At 34.4% G+C, this 15,964-nt stretch overlaps 1 protein-coding gene across 4 annotated transcripts in view; it reads right to left on the bottom strand.

Annotated features, from left to right (window-relative positions):
• Positions 1–7,658: 7,658 nt before the first annotated feature.
• Positions 7,659–15,964, bottom strand: part of Rbm27 (RNA binding motif protein 27) — an 81,095-nt gene continuing 72,789 nt past the window's right edge. For all 4 annotated transcript variants that reach the window (XM_078047238.1, XM_005324205.5, XM_078047240.1 and 1 more), the window contains 2 exons: positions 12,410–12,520; positions 7,659–10,924 (listed from right to left, as the gene is read on the bottom strand). In XM_078047238.1, coding sequence (XP_077903364.1) covers positions 10,841–10,924; positions 12,410–12,520 — 195 coding nt within the window. In that variant the 3' untranslated portion in view covers positions 7,659–10,840. The remainder of the gene's footprint in view (positions 10,925–12,409; positions 12,521–15,964) is intronic.

Here is a 15,964-nt window from a genome sequence, read left to right as displayed (position 1 = left end):
ATCTAATTTATCAATAATATTCACTTGAAAATATAAAACTAAGAGTGGACTAAACTTCTTTGACATACTTGGAGCCTCAAGAGACCACACAGCACCATTCTATTGAGATGACTCCAAATAATTTTCACATGAATGACTAAAGTGCAGAAATGTATAATTTATTAGGATTTAAATAAATCACAGGGACAGAAGTGCTTCAAAGCTATTGGTAGACAATTTTCAAAAAATAAAAAAGTTATAACTCTAAGAAATTAACTTCTCTATATAAAATTCTTCCCAATCTTTTATATTCAGAGCAAAACAGTTGATAATTCTTTAATAAGAGCACATAAACTTTTTTTAACCAGTCAATGGTAGAAATACTTTTAAAATACATAATTCAGTTTCATTTTTAGTGGGAATTACCTTTCTAAAACGATGTACTATGTTACCAGCAGAATGTTATAATCATCCTCTTTTATCTCAGCAATTTCCTTGATATAGTTATATTGGAAATATTCCTTTTGGCTATAAAATTTGTCAAAAACTAAAACCTTTTCATTGGGCTGTCAAAGAACAAAAAGTCCCCACTCTCTCAAGACTGATTACTCTTCTTTTTTTCAGATGACAATTGTTACCATAAAAATTATTAGTCAATAAACATTTCTAGGTGCTAAAACAGTGAAAACTAGAAAGCATTACTAGAGGATTATAAGAACATTACTAAAATTAAAAAATCTGAACATATAAAAATTCTATAAATGGAACAATGACATGAACATCAGTTTTATTCACTGAGAATATATTCTTTTTTAAAAAATCTATGGCTTAAAATTAACTGTAAGAGAACACTGCTATTCTCAGCACTTTGCCTAGAAAATTTAGTATACTATATGAAAACACCATTAAATTAAAGCATGTAAACTTATTTATGTACAACATGATTTTTCTAATGCCAAGGTTAAAAAGAAGAAGGCACCAGAAATATTGAAAAACACAAAGAAGCAGGGTAGAAAAACTGCAAGATTATCATAATTCAGTTTGCCACAGGGAAAATACTTAAGACAAAATTGAAAATAAAATAAACATAGGTTATGATATAGCCAAATTGTTGTGAAATGTATCAAATTGGCTGGCTGTACACTGTGGAGGTCACAGAAGATTATTACTTCAAAATGTTTTTCTACAAATTAGCATAAATAAACCTTTCTCTATGGTTTCCTACATGATGTTGCTCCCCAAGGGAGCTAGGTTCCAATCCAAGGTAGATAAGCCAGATGAAACCAGAATGGCAGTATTTGACAGACACTAATATAAAAGATCAGTGACATTCCACAGGCTTGCAATTTTCCATTTTATTAGAAGCAGTAGACCACAGAGGTTAAGAACATGAACTCTGGGGCTGGGGTTGTAGCTCAGTGGAAGAGTGCTTGCCTAGCATGTGTGAGGGACTGGGTTCTCAGCACCATATATAAATAAATAATAAAATAAAGGTCTAATGACGACTTTAAAAAAAAGAATATGAATTCTGGAGTCAAACTCATGATGTTCAAACCCTGATCCTACCACTATAGGTTGTGACCCTCAAGAAGATTCTCTCCAGGGCTGGGGATGTGGCTCAAGTGGTAGCGCGCTGGCCTGGCATGCGTACGGCCCGGGTTCGATCCTCAGCACCACATACCAACAAAGACGTTGTGTCCGCCGAGAACTAAAAAATAAATATTAAAAATTCTCTCTCTCTCTCTCCTCTCTCACTCTCTCTTAAAAAAAAAAAAAAGAAGATTCTCTCCAAAAATCCATTTTCAAAACTAAACAAGGAGATAAAAGCATCTTTCTCAAAGGCTGTTGTAAGCACAGAGTACAGGCAAATTACTCAGCTCATTATTTGGGCCAATCAGTCTACATTCAATATATGGCAGTTATTCTTTTTTAAATGAGTAGTTAGAAATCATAATTTATTATAACTGAAAATATTTGCTTGGAACCATGGTGTTATGGGAAAGTAAGGTTTATTACCTAAGGAATTCCAAAAGAAATGTATGAGAGATTTAAAAATAGATTTGTACTTTATAAACTTAAATGGTATTCTTTTATGCACTTCTGAAGATATTGCAACATTTTCATCATGTTTTCAATCATTCTCTTCACATTTTAAAAACTGAAAAAGTTCAGTTATGTATACAGAAATAAACCAGGCATCTATAGCCAACTGATTCTCAACAAAGGCATCAAAGTTGTGCCCTGGAGAAAGCATAGCCTCTTCAATAGTGGTGTAAGAAAGCTAGAGATCATATGCAGAAGGTTGAAACTCGACCCGTCTCACCATATATAAAACAAATCAACTCAAAGTGGATCAAAGACCTAAATGTAAGAGCAAAAACTATGAAATTACTAGAATAAAACATAAAGGAAACATTTCAAGATGTATATATAACAATGGTTTTTTGGATAAGACCCCAAAAACAGAGGCAACAGAAGCAAAAAAAGGCAAATGGAATTATATTAAACTAACAGGTAACTAATCAACAGAACAAAGGAAACAACAGAACAAAGAAGACAACATAATGCATTGAAGAAAATATGTAAACTATTCATAGACAAAGGATTAATGTGTAAGAGATATAAGGAACTCAAAACCTCAAGGAATAATCCAACTTTAAAAAAAATGAGTAAATGGGGGCTGGGGTCGTGGCTCAATGGTAGAGTGCTTGCCTAGCATGCATAAGGCACTGGTTTAGATCTTTAGTACCACATAAGAAACAAAGTAACGTGTCACCTAAAATTAAAGATACTTAAATAAATATTCTTTAACAAATGAGCAAATGATCTTAACAGACATTTCTCAGTAGAATACAACAAGCATATGACAAAATGGTAAACATCAGCCAGGCACAGTCACACATGCTTGTAATCCCAGCTGTTCAGGAGGCTGAAACAGGATTGCGAGTTCAAAGCCAGCTTCAGCAAAAACGAAGCGCTAAGCAACTCAGTAAGAGCATGTCTCTAAATATTTTCTTTTTTTAGTTGTAGTTGTCACAATACCTTTATTTTATTTATTTATATGTGGTGCTGAGGATCGAACCCAGGGCCTCGCATGTGCTAGACAAGTGCTGTACCACTGAGCCACAGCCCTAGCCCAAGAGACCCTGTCTCTAAATAAAATACAATACGGCTGGAGATGTGGCTCAGTAGTTGAGTGCCCCCTGGGTTCAATCCCCAGTACCAAAAATAAATAAATAAGAAAATAGGATTGGGAATCTGTCTTAGTGGTTGAGAACCCCTGGGTTCCATCCCTGGTACCAAAAAAGGGGGATGGGGAGGTAGACATCATTAGCCATCAGGGAAATGCAAATTAAATCCATGAGTTATTTCACCCCAGTCAGAACTATTAAAAAAAAAATTGCTGGGAAGGATGCAAAGAGAACTCTTACAGACTGTTGGTGGGAATGTAAATTAGAACAGCCATTATGGAGAATGGTATGGAGGTTCCTCAAAAAACTAAAATCTGGGCTGGGGTTGTAGCTCAGTGGTAGAGTGCTTGCCTAGCATGTGTGAGGCACTGGGTTTGAGTCTCAGCACCGCATATAAATAAATACTCATTGACAAGTAAAAAAAAAAAAAAAAAAGCTAAAATGTACTATCTGATCCAGTCAACACACTTCTGAGATATCCAAGGAAATGAAATCAGCATATCAAAGAGATACCTATGCTACCATGTTTAATGCAGCAACATTCACAATTGTCAGGGTGTCCCTTGAATGAATGAATGTATAAGGAAAATATAGCATGCATACACAATGGAATATTAGCCATAGAGAATGAAATCCTGTCATTTGCAGCAAAATGAAGGAACTGAAGGACACTAACCATAATAAGCCAACACAGAAAGACAAATGTCACATGTTCTCTCCCATATAGATGCTAAGGAAGAGAGTCAATTTCAGAAGAAATAGTAATCACCAGATGCTAGGAAGGTTAGGGGGAGTGGGGGCAGTGGAAGAGAAAGCTGGTAATAGGTGCCAAATGCCATAGGAAGAATTAATTTCTAGCATCCTACCTCAGAGTAGGATGGCTATCACTCACAACAACATACTGTATATTTCATGAAGGACTAAAGAGGAGCTTGAAGCTTCCAAACATAAATGATAAGGAGATGGATATGATAATTACCCTGTTCTGATGAGTACTCACTGTAAACATATATAGAAATATCACATTTTACCCTCTATGTACAAGTATGTGCTAAAAATAAAATTTTAAGAAACATAGTGGAAAAAATCAATACAGAAGTTTTAAAAATCATAGATTTTTTATAAGGAAAGGGAATTAATTTTATACAGGGTTTTATTGTATTTCTTATAAACTTACAGGGATACTTGGTTCAAAAAGTGTGAGAATTCAATGGCACAATATTAGAATATGCACAACTTTTTCACAGAAACTAAAATTGGTTTGTTTCGAATGATCGAAGGCTAAGGTGAACTCTAAAATAAGTACATTCAAAGCCAAGTAATTTTTATTGATTTATAGACACTAAGTAGTAGTAGTTGTTGTATGGACTTCACAGGCATTTCTTTTGTGTGTGTGTGTGTATACTTTCTGCAGTGAACTGAATTGCATAAAAAGTAGCACCAATGCACTAATATTCTACCTCCTTCCCAAGAGGACAAATAACAAAAGTACAAAATCTGTATGCAAGTTTAAAAAGTCACACAGAAGTTGTCTTTAAAAAAAAATAAAAATAAAACACCCTTCAGGTTCAAGAAAGAGTATCAAGTAATTAAGAAGTTAATGCAGCTGGGGTTGTGGCTCAGAGGTAGAGCACTTGCCTACCATGCATGAGGCACTGGGTTCGATCCTCAGTACCACATAAAAATAAAAGAGAAATTAATGTATGCCTTTTCATTTTGTAGACTAAGGACCAACTTTAGACTCCAGACCACTTTTCTGAGCAACAGACTTATTTTATACTCAAAATAGTATTTATAATTTCTCAGTGAAAAAGACAGTAATTTAAAAATTCAACCCATCCTGCCACTCATTTCCAAACTAAAACCTTGAAAGTCCAAAAGTGGATACAGATAAGAATTTTTATCTAAAAGAATAAGACCCCAACTGTTTATTGGGTAGTAAGCCTAAATGTTGTATGGTAAACTTGTTTGGGGTGTGCTATAAACTGGATTATAATATGAAACGTCTCATTGCAACTTGCTGTGAAGATTCAGTCACTGCTCTAAGACTAAATTCTGTCTTCTGGAGCCCCCTACAGGCTCTTAAACCTGGTGGTACAAGCCTATAATTCCAGCAACTCAGGATGCAGAGGCAGGATTCCAAGTTTGAGGCCAAATTGGGCAACTTTGCAAGACTCTCAGCAACTTAATCAAACCCTGTCTCAAAATGAATAATAAGGGCTGGGGTTACAGCTCAGTGGTAAAGAGCTTCCCTAGCATAAGTGAGGCACTGGGTTCGATCCTCAGTACCACATAAAATAAATAAATAAAGCAATTGTGTCCATCTACAACTAAAAAATATTTTTAAAAATATTTTTTAAAATGAATAAAACTGGCTGGAAAAGTCACTCAATGGTAAACAACTCTAGGTTCAATCATCAGTTAAAAAAAAAAGCAGAACTCCATAAAGTGGTTATAAAATTAACATAAAAAATGAAAGCTTACTTTCATCCAAAACAAGCTATTAGATTGACTTTTCTTGCTCTTTCACCAAAAGATAATTTAACATAAACACAGAAATAGCAATGTTTGTCATACTTAATGACTTCCACAACCACCAAAAACCAAATATATTGCAAATAATCAACAAAACACTAGTCTGACCTTAATTTCACCTGTATCAAGTCACCTAACTCAGAATGCTGGAAAGGCTTAGTTAACCTAAGGTTGACTGCAGAAGAGGTAAGGGGCCAAAAGGTAGATAGATGATCCTACTGAAAGCAGATCTCTTCACAAAAGCAATTTAACATAAATGAAGGATAGTTCATAATACCATAGTAGTTTTTTTTTTGTTGTTGTTTTGTTTTTTTGGTCAGTGATGGTTGGCCCCTTACATAGGTCTTTGAGATTAAAAACAATTCCAAAGTGCTGGGAAACGATATTGGCCAAATTGTTATATTGTGTGTATATACAAATATGTAACAACAAATCCCCATCACTGTGTACAACTATAATATACCAATTTAAAAACAGAAAAATTTAAAAATAACAAAAAGTACAAATGAGCCCATCTGCTCTACAGTATAATGTAGGTCCCATTTGGCCTCAGGCAACCTTGACTCTTACTCAATATTCCAAGTTTCCGGGTATGATGGCACACTGTACTCCCAGTGATTCAGGAGGCTGAGGCAGAAGGACCACAAATACAAAGCCAGCCTCAAGCAACTTAGTGAAGTCCTAAGCAACTTAGTGAGACATCTCAAAATTAAAAATTTTGAAAAAGGAATGGAGATATGGCTCAGTGGTTGAGCACCCCTGAGTTCAATCCCTAGTACCAGAAAAAAAAAAATCCATATGTTGATATATACAGTCATATCTGTTTACTGTTAACTAAATCCAGACTAGGTAATATGATGAAGTTCAAAATGTGTCCTTGGCTTTAGCACAATTACCTCAAAAACCAGTAAAATCATCAATAAAATCAATAGTTTCTATTAAGGAAAGTGCCGTCCTAGTAAAACATTTGACTTGTCTTCTTTTTTAATATTTATTTTTTGTTGTAACTAGACACAATACCTTTACTTACTTATTTATTTTTATGTGGTGCTGAGGATCCAACCCAGGGCCTCCCATGTGCTAGGTGAGCGCTAAACATCTGAACCACAACCCCAGCCCCTTGACATGTTAAACAGATATAACTATGTTCGGAACCTTGCTCCCTGCAAAAGGCCCCAGAATTTTATTATACATATACGTAGGATAGGATCTATTCAAAACAAATGGCCACATAAAGCTTATTTGCCATTTACATAATACATGCAATACAAATAAAATTTGTTTATTTGAAAAGAATGAAATAAACTTAATGTTTTCCTGAATAAGCTGAAAATTATAAATGTCCTTCCAAACAATACACTTAAGGAGAATTTTAAAAAGAGCAATTTTTTAAATGAGAAAATAGGAATCCCTGTGAAATATTCCTCCTTCCCTTTCCCATCACCACCCAGTCCTCAGTGTGTAAGATCACTGCCTTCTCTAGTTAATCCTTACAAAATCTTCATCACATTTAGAACTTAAATATCTTTTAAGTCATCTCTTCTAGGTATTCTTTCTCTTTTTCCTGTTCTACATAAGGAAAATGTCCTTCCTATTATTGGCACACAAAGTGAATATCTTCACAATAATATAACTGTTTTCATAATATTGTTTGTGCTTTGTATCTGGGATACTAACATCTATCCATGACCAAAAAAATATGGCTATCAACGGTCACTTACAAGGAGCACTTTAATACTTCTCTTTCATTCTCTAGACTACCCTGTTCAGGGAGTTGTTCTCCTGGACTTTTAATAGCCAGTGACTCTGAACCCAAATTCATATTGAATAACATTCGTTCATATACTTGAACCCAACAGAAAGCACACATACATACCTACTGCTCACACTCTCTCATGAGCAAGCATACACACGCATATTCTTTCTTTCCAGAACAAGCCAGAATTACAGCTCTTTTGGTGATTGTTATAATTTTTGGAATGGTTCATAAATTTTCCGAATTCTTTTAAATTTGTAATACTTTCATTTTTTTTCTTTTTTTCCCCAATTGTGAACCATTCCATATTGCATCTTTATTGCAAAAGTCAACATGCTTCTTAAGAAATTCAGATTGTAATCAATAAAACAAACATTACATATATGAATTTAAATGTATAAACAGTTAGAAATTCAACAATATCTCCTATTTTACTATTACACAAGTTCACAATTTTGTAAAAACTATAATACAGGCATACTATACATCAAGAGGAACCACTATTCCTTTTCACATGATTTTTTTCTTCTTTTTTTGAAATAATGATCCATCATAATGGACCTTTTTCACTTTAACAAGACTGTTTTCCAATTTATTATCTTAGCTGGTGACAATATTTTCCCAATATGACATGAAGAAATTGAGATAAATTTTGTATTCCTTAAGGTTACCTTTTTAGGCTTGGGCAGAAATCCAGTAACTCAACCTGACCTAGCCATATTGATGGCTTTTATTGCTGATCAACTACACATTAAGAAGAACAGCAGAATTTGCCTTGATGCTGTATATTATTTATGTAAATAAAGGTGTCAAGAAAAAAAAGTCACGGTAGTTATTTGCTTTTTAGAGAATTCTAAGAGTTGGAGAGGGTGCCAGTAAAAAAATTCCCAAAGGGGAAAAAGTGTGTGGTGTGTGTGTGTGTGTGTGTGTGTGTGTGTGTGTGTGTGTGTGTGTATTCAACTACTTAATACTAATCTTAAATTTTATAATAATTAATTCATGTTCTGAATTCATTTTTGAGAATCAAGCATGTTTTAGAATTCTTAGGACATTTTAATATTTTTTAGTTCTATTTAAGGTACACTGAAAATGAAGTCTTATAGAAAGGACCTCAAATCTTAATGAAAAAAACTATCTATCTGTTCTTCACTTTAGCACCCTTCTCTTTCATCCCCTGCCCCCAGTAACTAAAAGTCAAAGAAATCCTCAACTCACTCTATAGTGAGAGTACAGTTAAGATGTCAACTTTGAAGTTAAAAAATCATATGAAAAGGAATCTCATTCTGTTGAACTGTCAGTCTACTGAAAATTTTCTTACAGCTCCATTAATTTACTGTAATTTTCAGTTTCCAAATACAAAAATACAACAATTCTTATTGAAATCTATACGCTGGTAGTTTTAGTACACAAAAGAAAAAAAAACCAAACAAATTATTTACAAAATTATACAGTTTAAGAAAAAACTTTGTACAAAAAATATATAAATCCTTTGTTCCCTCTATCACGTTTAAATTGTCAGGACTCAAAATATTCACCACAATGAATCTTTCAAAATATATACTGACTGAGCCACAGACATCAAGAAAATTTCATTAGAGATGATGGAGGAGTAAGGAGCAAGATTGCTTATTCTAGGTACCCCATTCTAATGTTCTCCTTCTTTTATAAGCTTATTTTAGCTTCAGTGTTATCAGAAATATAACAATAACCTAGAAAGAGGAAGTCCTTATTATTAAGGGAAAATTACATGAACTTATAAATGACCCTGGTTTGACACATCATTCCAGGAAAATATGTAGAAGGAAAAGGATGATCAGAACATGGGATTTAACTTTTTGAAGCTACGTAAATCTAGAGTCCTGAAGGTTTTAAGTTTCTTAGTGAATAGTTTCTCTTTTCAGAAACAAATCTTTACCTCAGGAAACAAAATCCTTGATATAGTGATCACCAAGAACCTTCTGAAGCCAAAAGGTTTCAAATTTTCACACCACACACATATAAAAACACAGATGTGTATATCCTTGAAAAAGTAACATCCTATGTACATTAATCATTTTATTTCCCTAGGGGTCAATACAGTGTAGTGTTGCTCCTCTGCTTTTCCATCTAACATTTAGAACACAAGGACATAAATTTACATATATATTTTACTTAACAGATATACTATACAGTGTACAGTAAAAATGCACACAGTAAAGGAAGCTGTCTACTAAAGGATGCATATGTTCATGGATAGCAACAAGCTACAAAATTACGAAAATATAAGGTCATCTGATCAAAGTCAAGTTATGACTCCCATTTATTACTAGCATACCCAGTCTCCTACCCAACCCCCATCCTACCCCCAGTCACCTCACCATCATGGTTTAAATTTAGGAAAAGAATTTCGGACACATTTTAACCCTTTTGTCTAACTATAACTAAACTGAACCTTTAAGGGGTGGGGGGAGAAGCTGGTGACTCTCCCCTTTTATTTATCAAAATATCACTTATTTATCAAGGTGGTGTTTTAAAACTTTTTATTGGGAAATGACTCTTGATGGCCCAACTAAATCACTCATCTCAATAATGGGTAAGTCACACCTATGACTAAAAAGGCAACAGGAAGAAAACAGGGAACGAGAAAGGGTGAACAGGTGAAAGCCTTTTACATTTCGAGTTTTTAAAAAAAGGGATCAACTGAACCAATTCACTAAATATCAAAGCAAAGATCAGCAGCAGGAAAAGTTTAGGAGTTAATATGAGGATAGAAATACCTCGTAGCTAGCTACCATTGCCTTGTAGCATTTGAGAACAGAGTTTGTTGTGATTTTCACTGAAATAGCACTACTGCACATAAAAACCCTGAAAAAACTGAGAGTGAATACAAATTGGGCTGCTCCACAGTAAAAAAATTAAATTTACTTTTCTTCCAAGACAACTCTTGAAAGCAAAAGGGTATTTTAATTACAAATATCTCCTACTGTCTGACGACCCATTCATAATAGCTGAGAGTTAAGAGATTCCAGGCGATTTTGACATTTAATGAAATTTTATCAGATTATAATCCAAAATAAAATTTCTGAACACCCTGTCATTTACATCATAATCCAACACCAATAGCAACAAAAACAGGTGGTGTGGAAAATAAGGCTCTAGAGATTATCCATGTCATTCCTGTGGATCTTCACAACTGCATAAAAGTCACTAGGCCTTTGGTGCTTTAATATCATGTACAATTATGAGATGTGTTTAAATAGCAAACTTGCTGTCCTTAAATCTACTGTGTTGAAAAGAAAAATAAAAAAAATTTTTTTTGGCTCATTGACTTCTTTAAATAATTTTAAAAAGTTGTTCTTCTAAACAATATTCCTAAAAATTATACAGCTTGCATCAGATTTCATCTTCGCCATGAACGAGACTCGTATTCATCTTCATCTTCATCATCATCATCATGCAAGAACAAATCTGAGGTTTCTGTTTCCTGAAGAAAGAGAGGGTAAAATTTGCTTAAAACATTAAATACTTTTTAGGCCAATGGAGAAACAGGCTAGTATACAAAGCCCAGGCTATATTTACAAGTGATATACTCAAGAGTTATCTCTCAGGGCAAAAAACACCCAAAATTGTTCGTTATTGAACAGGCTGGTAACTCTTTTTAGAGTATAGTATGATGTTTTGGTACATTCAAACATCTTTTTTTTTATGTGCTGGGGACTGAACCCAGGGTTTTGTGCATGTGAGACAAGCACTCTACCAACTGAGTTGTATCCCAATCCCAAACATCATATATTGATCAACTCAGGGCACTCAGATTATCATTATCTCAGAAGATCTTCTTTCTTTGTGATGACAACATTCAAAATGCTTTCTTCTAACTATTTTGAATTGTATGACATTTTTAATTATAATCATTCTGAGTAATAGAACACAAGAATTTATTCTTCCTGTCTAGCTGTGACTTTATACTTGTTAACCAAGCTTTCTCCCTTTCCCCAAACACTTTTTAGAAGAATATAAATTCTCCTCTGCTAATTTTAATATATTTTCATTCTAATTATCATCAGGAAAATAAATACCTATGTGTGTGAATGGTAGAAAAAAATTTAAAAATATCTATGAGCAATGTCTCTGATAAATTAATTTTATTCCATTAACTTGAGGAAATAAATGGTCAAACTACTAAATTTTTCCTGTTATGTTTATCTAATTATTTGTAAGGAATAAATACATTAATCTCCCATGACACTTGATATTCCAAATCATATATGAGAATTTAAAATTTGACACAAAGTAGCCACAAACATTACTAAAATACTAAGTCTTCGCTTTCTTTCTGTTGTGAGGGTTTCTACTTCTGCTATATAAAATTACCCATGTAGTCAGAAGACACTTAATCAATTATAAATTCTTGACATCTTTTAAAGCCAAGATTATGATGAATCAGAAATAATTTGCAACACAGCTTAAGTGTTCACTTTAATAAACGAATTAGAAACACAACAGTAAACCAGGCACAGTGGCATATGCCTGTAATCCAGCAATTCAGGAGTCTGAGGAAGGAGGATCCCAAGTTTGAAGCAATCCTCAGCAATTTAGCAAGGCCCTGAGCATCTCAGTGAGACTCTGTTTCAAAATAAAAAAATAAAAAGGGCTGGGGATGTAGTTCAATGATAAAGTGCCTCTGGCTTAAATCTCTCCATTACCAAACAAAAAGAAAAAAGTAAAGAAAAACCAATATTAATACAGCAAAATCAATTTTCTAGTATTTTAAGACTGATTATTATTTCTAAACTGATCTAACTAAAAGCATGAAAAACACCATATGTGCATGTATATGTGTATGTGTGTGTGTGTGTGTGTGTGTGTGTATTTTTAAAGTTGTACTATTTAGTGTGAAGGAAAATATCTAATTGGGAAATGTGACGTGATCTAATTCAAGTCTTAATCATTCAATCATTGAATTTACCTCTTCCTTGACTTCTTCTTCCTCGGTCTCAGTGGATATAGATGGTACCTTGGGCTTGTGCCATGATATTTGTAGCCGACGGTCTTTGAACTTTGACCCTTGGTTTGCAGCCTAAAATATATTTTAGAAAAACATGTAATTTTGCATCATATTTGTAATGATTTTGTCAAATTCTATATTATTTAGAAAGTATAATGATCTGGGGGAAAATCTGTTAAGGTGAGTCCACAATCTAGAAAGAAGGAAGTCCATTTTATTTAGAACAATTTGTTCTGGTCTGTCTTGGACAGTCCACCATTTCTATATAATTCAGTAAATTTTACCACTTATCACAATTGGGATGATGTATATAGTTGTTCTTCTATATAAGTCATGATGAGAATGATAAATATTCTTTTCTTGATTATTAACCTTTGATTTTGATGGGTACAAATTTAGATTCATATCTTAAAGTATCTAATTCTTTAAAAAGGTGAATCAAAGAGCCAGGCACAGTGGTGTATGCCTATAATCCTAGCTACTTAGGATTCTGAGGCAGGAGGATTGCAAATGCAAGGCCAGCCTGAGTAACATGTCTTAAAATAAAAATTTAAAAAGGGCCAAGGATATATAGCTCAGTGGTAGAGTGCTGGCCTAGCATATATAAGACTTTGGGTTCAATCCCCAGTACTGTAAAAAAGAATAAGAAAAGAAAAGGGAAAAAAAAGGAAACAATCTAGTGTCCATTCACTTCACTGCAGGTCTTACAGCCTATTTACTATTTTTTAAATAATTATTTATTTATTTGTTTGTTTGTTTTTATGTTGTGCTAAAGATTGAACCCAGTGCTTCATACATGCCAGGCAAGTATTCTGCCACTGAGCTACAGCTAGGGCCCCTTATTTACTTTTTAATAAAGCTCTTCCCATTTCCTCTTCTAAAGTGCTATTCAATGACAAGTACTCCCTAGTCCATCTACCTATTCAATGAGCATTAATTAGACACATATGTCCTAACTAAAGGTAAAACTGCTCTGTTTCAAATGGGCTTCTTCGTACTAGTTTCTTAACATTTTTTTTTCCTCAGCAAATTTCAGTGTGAAGGCAAAAGTTTCATTTTAAAGACAAAGTAACAGAGACAAGAGAAAAAGGATTCAAAGTTTCATGAAAGTGAGTGCTTAATTACTCTGATAGCTTTTCTATCAAAGGTACTAGATTGCAAAACTGTGTACAGTTCTGACAAACATAACAGAAGGGGTTCTTTCTAATTTCACTCTGGTTTGTCCATGAAAAAAATCTCTGATAAACCTCATGAAGTTACGCATAATTCTAAGGCATTCCTGTATATCAGCGACAAATCTTCTGAACTGGAAATGAGAAAAACCACCCCATTCACAATATCCTCAAAAAAAATAAAATACTTGGGAATCAACCTAACAAAAGAGGTGAAAGATTTATACAATGAAAACTACAGAACCCTAAAGAGAGAAATAGAAGATCTTAGAAGATGGAAAAATATACCCTGTTCATGGATAGGCAGAACTAACATCAAAATGGCGATATTACCAAAAGTTCTCTATAGGTTCAATGCAATGCCAATCAAAATCCCAATGGCATTTCTTGTAGAAATAGATAAAGCAATCATGAAATTCATATGGAAAAATAAAAGACCCAGAATAGCAAAGGCAATTCTAAGCAGGAAGTGTGAATCAGGAGGTGTAGCAATACCAGATTTCAAACTGTACAACAAAAACAGCATGGTACTGGTACCAAAACAGGCGGGTGGACCAATGGTATAGAATAGAGGACACAGAAACCAATCCACAAAATTACAACTATCTTATATTCGATAAAGGGGCTAAAAGCATGCAATGGAGGAAGGATAGCATCTTCAACAAATGGTGCTGGGAAAACTGGAAATCCATATGCAACAAAATGAAACTGAATCCCCTCCTCTCGCCATGCACAAAAGTCAACGCAAAATGGATCAAGGACCTTGATATCAAATCAGAGACTATGCGTCTGATAGAAGAAAAGGTTGGCTCTGATCTACATATTGTTGGGGTCGGGCTCCAAATTCCTTAATAGGGCACCCATAGCACAAGAGTTAATAACAAGAGTCAACAAATGGGACTTACTTAAACTAAAAAGTTTTTTCTCAGCAAGAGAAACAATGAGAGGTCAACAGGGAGCCTACATCATGGGAACAAATTTTTACTCCTCACACTTCAGATAGAGCCCTAATATCCAGAGTATACAAAGAACTCAAAAAATTAAACAATAAGAAAACAAATAACCCAATCAACAAATGGGCCAAAGACCTCAACAGACACTTCTCAGAGGAGGTCATACAATCAATCAACAAGTACATGAAAAAATGCTCACCGTCTCTAGCAGTCAGAGAAATGCAAATCAAAACCACCCTAAGATACCATCTCACTCCAGTAAGATTGGCAGCCATTATGAGTCAAACAACAACAAGTGCTGGCGAGGATGTGGGGAAAAGGGTACTCTTGTACATTGCTGGTGGGACTGCAAATTGGTGCGGCCAATATGGAAAGCAGTATGGAGATTCCTGGGAAAGCTGGGAATGGAACCACCATTTGACCCAGCTATTGCCCTTCTCCGACTATTCCCTGAAGACCTTAAAAGAGCGTACTATAAGGATACTGCCACAACAATGTTCATAGCAGCACAATTCACAATAGCTAGACTGTGGAACCAACCCTGATGCCCCTCAATAGATGAATGGATAAAAAAAAAATGTGGCATTTATACACAATGGAGTACTATGCAGCACTAAGAAATGACAAAATCATGGAATTTGCAGGGAAATGGATGGCATTAGAGCAGATTATGCTAAGTAAAGCTAGCCAATCCCTAAAAAACAAATGCCAAATGTCTTCTTTGATATAATGAGAGCAACTAAGAACAGAGCAGGGAGGAAGAGCAGGAGGAAAAGATTAACATTAAACAGAGTCATGAGTGGGAGGGAAAGGGAGAAAAAAGGGGAAATTGCATGGAAATGGAAGGAGACCCTCATTGTTATACAAAATTACATATAAGAGGTTGTGAGGGGAATGAGAAAAAATAAGGAGAGAAATGAATTACAGTAGATGGGGTAGAGAGAGAAGATGGGAGGGGAGGGGAGGGGGGATAGTAGAGGATAGGAAAGGTAGCAGAATACAACAGTTACTATTATGGCATTACGTGAAAATGTGGATGTGTAACCGATGTGATTCTGCAATCTTTATAATGTTTTGAATAACCAATAAAAAAAAAAAAAAAAAAAAAAAAACCTCATGAAGCATTTGTCAAATATCTCCAAAGAACATGTGGACCTAAGGAAAAATTCCTTTCGGGGGCTAAATGCTTAAAACCTGACAGGAAACATTCTGACTTGAGGACATACCAAGATAATGCATCAAAATGACCCCCAAAGATACATTTACCATCCTTGAGCAATGTGTGCAGCAGATATCCTTTGCCTTTACTCTATCATTTAAACACACAGCCCAATTCATAGATGCTTTCAATGCTTCTTTTGTTCACTGCTGTATTACATAAATTCTTAAGT

This window comes from Ictidomys tridecemlineatus, chromosome 1 (assembly GCF_052094955.1).
Source record: "Ictidomys tridecemlineatus isolate mIctTri1 chromosome 1, mIctTri1.hap1, whole genome shotgun sequence".
Classification (NCBI taxonomy): Eukaryota; Metazoa; Chordata; class Mammalia; order Rodentia; family Sciuridae; genus Ictidomys; species Ictidomys tridecemlineatus.
This window is presented reverse-complemented; position numbering and strand designations above follow the sequence as displayed.